Raw genomic sequence first — 3,014 nt, forward strand, 5'->3', positions numbered from 1 at the left:
TTTGGGAGAAGGCCGGGTGTCACATTTCCTCATTCAACACCCAGCCTGCCCATGCAGACATCCCACCTCATCCCAGACCTGCCACTTCGGAGGAACGAGGCAACAGCAAAGGCTGAACCCCTTGGCTTTGCAGCAGGGGGTTTTGCTCAAGTTCTTTTTTGGTTTTTTTTTTTTTAGGATTTTTGGTTTTTTAACTACACTCCGCGTCCCCCTTGGGATTTTGTGATACAAGGACAAACACTGATGCTTTACAATAACCTAGCAATAACAAAGCCACGTAGCTACTGTACGTTGCCATGCCCTGTCCGAGTGCTGCAGCCCTCTGCAAGGATCACTTCTTGTTGGCAAGCTGCTTTTCCAAGTCTTCAAGTCTGGCCGTCATCTGAGCAAGTGAACGTGCTAAGGAAACAGCGCGAGCCGGACGGGCTGGTGGGCAGAGGCCTTTGTCCCCTTGAAGGAGCCTAAAATTTTCCCCACTCCCATTTACCCATCCCTTCCTTCCCTGTGTGCAGTCTGTCGCCAGGCTGCCCTGTACCCCAGTAAGCCCAGAGATCACCCCAAAGGATATTTTTCTCGGTCAGGCTCTGCAGGATGGCCACGGTGTTCGTCTGGAACTGCACCAGCGCCTCACACTCGCAGGGGCTGCGGATCTCCATCTCCCCTTTGCCCTCCTCTGTGACCATGGGGGTTTGGGGGCAGTCAGAGGCATGGCCCCGTGGCGCATGGCTCTCCCCTGCTCCCGCACGGCACGAGTCCCTTGTACCTACAGCCACCCGCCAGGGCTGGACCTCAGCCTTGGGGCTCTCCCATTCTCGCCTCTCTTCCCAGCCTTGCTCCTTTTCACCAGGCTGCGTCCCCACTAACCCAGCCAGCTTGCGGCCGGGCGCCCCGCAGAGCTGCCCCGCATCTGTGCCCCACAGCGTGCCGAGGACAGCCAGCATGGAGCTTTGGTTCACCTTCGAGCCGGGGTGGCAGGGTGGGGATGCTGACCCCACATCTGCAGCCCCACAGGAGGATCCCAAGAGCACAGGGGGGCCCCAGCCTGCCCCAGGGCAGGGAGACCTTCATAGTAACCCCTCACGCTCCTCCTGCAGCCAGCAGCAGCAGCAGGAGCGCAGGTCTGGACGAGGGGACAGGCCATCCTTGGAGCTGGGGCAGCATCCCTCAAGGCAGGGTGCGACCCCAGACTCTGCCTGTGCAACAGCCCTGGGGCGGCCGCTCACACGCCATCCCTTTTGCATTGAAGCTCCCAGCTCCACCTCCTCCTTTTCTAATGCCTCCCTGAGACCCTCCTCTACACCCTCCACAGCTGGTGAGACCGAGACACCCCAGGCTCACGTCAGCCCAGCTCAGCCCTGGGGTGCGAGACACGGGGTGACAGACACACAAACCAGCTCTGCAGGGAGAGGAGGGCTCCCCTGGCTCGGGGCTGAGCCCCCCGCTGGGGTCAGGGGCACCCACCTGGGCAGATGTTCAGCTTGAAGTTCTCCACGAGGTGGGTCATGGTGGTGAAGTCCGCCGAGTAGGAGAAGTGCTGCTCCACTGGCTCAGAGGCGATCGCTCTCAGCTCCTCTTCCACAGCCTTGCCGACACCCACGGCAAACATGACAATCCCTGCACGGCAAGGACGGATCCTGAGCGCTGTGCCAGCTGCCCCACGTCAAGCAGCCCCAAGCCCAGAGGGAGCAAAGCCAAGGAGGCAGGATTTCCCCCAGGCTTCCCAAATGCACTGCAGGAATTTGGGAAGGACGGGCGGGAGCACGGCACCTCCGCTGCGGTGCAGGCTGCTGCATGAAGGGTGCTGCTCAGAGCACCCTGCGACCACGGCAGAGGCACGTCTGCCCCGGGCGATGCCAGCGCCCCAAGGCTGGAAGCTGCAGCCTCCCCCAGAGCCAGCCACCCCGAGGAACCTGCTGGACATGCCCAAAGCACTGCAATTTGGGGTTCCACGGCCCCTCGCACCTGACTCCTTTGCTCTCCTGGCCCATTCGGAGATGTCGTCCTGGGAGCGCCCGTCCGTGAAGATAAGCCCGATTCTGGGCACGTTGTGGGAGAGAGGCCTGGCACCTTCCAGCTCAGAGAAGCTGTGCTCCACCATGTGCTTGAGGGCAAGGCCCATCATGGTGCCTTTCTCCATGTACTCCACCTCCATCACCGCCTTCTTGATCTCGTCCGCGCTGTGGTACTTGTTGAGGGGGAACTCGGTGCGGACGCGGCTGGAGTACTGCACCAGCCCCACCCGCGTGCCGTGGGGGGACACCTCCAGCAGGTCCACGATGCGGTTCACAAACTGCTTCACCAGCTCAAAGTTCTGGGGCTGGACGCTCTTGGAGCCATCGATCACCATCACCAGGTCGACGTGCCCGGCCCTGCACTCTGCAGGCACAGGGGGAAGGTGAGAAGGGACTGGCTTGGCTGTGGGCACCTGTGAGTGGGGTGAGGCTGGGAAGCAGGGCAAAGCGCGCCTGGATGTCGCAGCCCTAAAACCTCCACTGCCACCCCATTGTCTCTGAAAGTCCCTCCTAGGTTTCCCTTTTCCTGAACCTTTCCTCAAAGCTCCTGTTGCATTTTCTGGGCCACGACTCTGAGGGCGTGAGCCAGCATCCGTCCGAGTGGTTCTGCTCAGCCCGGGGTGTTTTCTCCTCTGGATTTGATGTGATTGCTGTGTCCTGGTGGGACTACAGCTTCCCACTCCTGGGCCAGGCTGGTTAAATAACCCTCCCTTTTCAGAGCTTTCCAAAGCTGCAGTCATTCTTATTAGGCTGGTTCAAATCGTCTCTTGAAAAGGTCTCGCATCCCTCTTGAGCACAAAACTGTTCTGTATTCAGACCCCGATCACCCAGTCTCCTGAGCCAGCGCATAAAAGACGCAGGGAGAAGGCTCCAAGAAAATATTAAAAGCTGTTCAGGTGTGCAAGGGGAGTGATGTGGGGGGAGACCTTACTTCTCCCTGGCTCCATCTAGGAGTGGACCAAAGTGCATTTCTGTGTGGAGCAAGGCTACCTCCGCGATGCC

General features: G+C 59.9%; 1 protein-coding gene across 1 annotated transcript in view; it reads right to left on the bottom strand.

Moving 5' to 3' along the window:
• Window positions 1-331: 331 nt before the first annotated feature.
• The window catches only part of MATN4 (matrilin 4), an 8,639-nt gene continuing 5,956 nt past the window's right edge, over window positions 332-3,014 (bottom strand). The window contains exons 7-10 of the mRNA XM_035892883.1: window positions 1,963-2,376; window positions 1,462-1,614; window positions 569-673; window positions 332-390 (exon numbers count right to left, since the gene is read on the bottom strand). Coding sequence (XP_035748776.1) covers window positions 332-390; window positions 569-673; window positions 1,462-1,614; window positions 1,963-2,376 — 731 coding nt within the window. The remainder of the gene's footprint in view (window positions 391-568; window positions 674-1,461; window positions 1,615-1,962; window positions 2,377-3,014) is intronic.

The sequence above is a fragment of the Egretta garzetta genome, unplaced genomic scaffold, assembly GCF_000687185.1.
Source record: "Egretta garzetta isolate BGI_Z169 unplaced genomic scaffold, ASM68718v1 scaffold214, whole genome shotgun sequence".
NCBI lineage: Eukaryota > Metazoa > Chordata > Aves > Pelecaniformes > Ardeidae > Egretta > Egretta garzetta.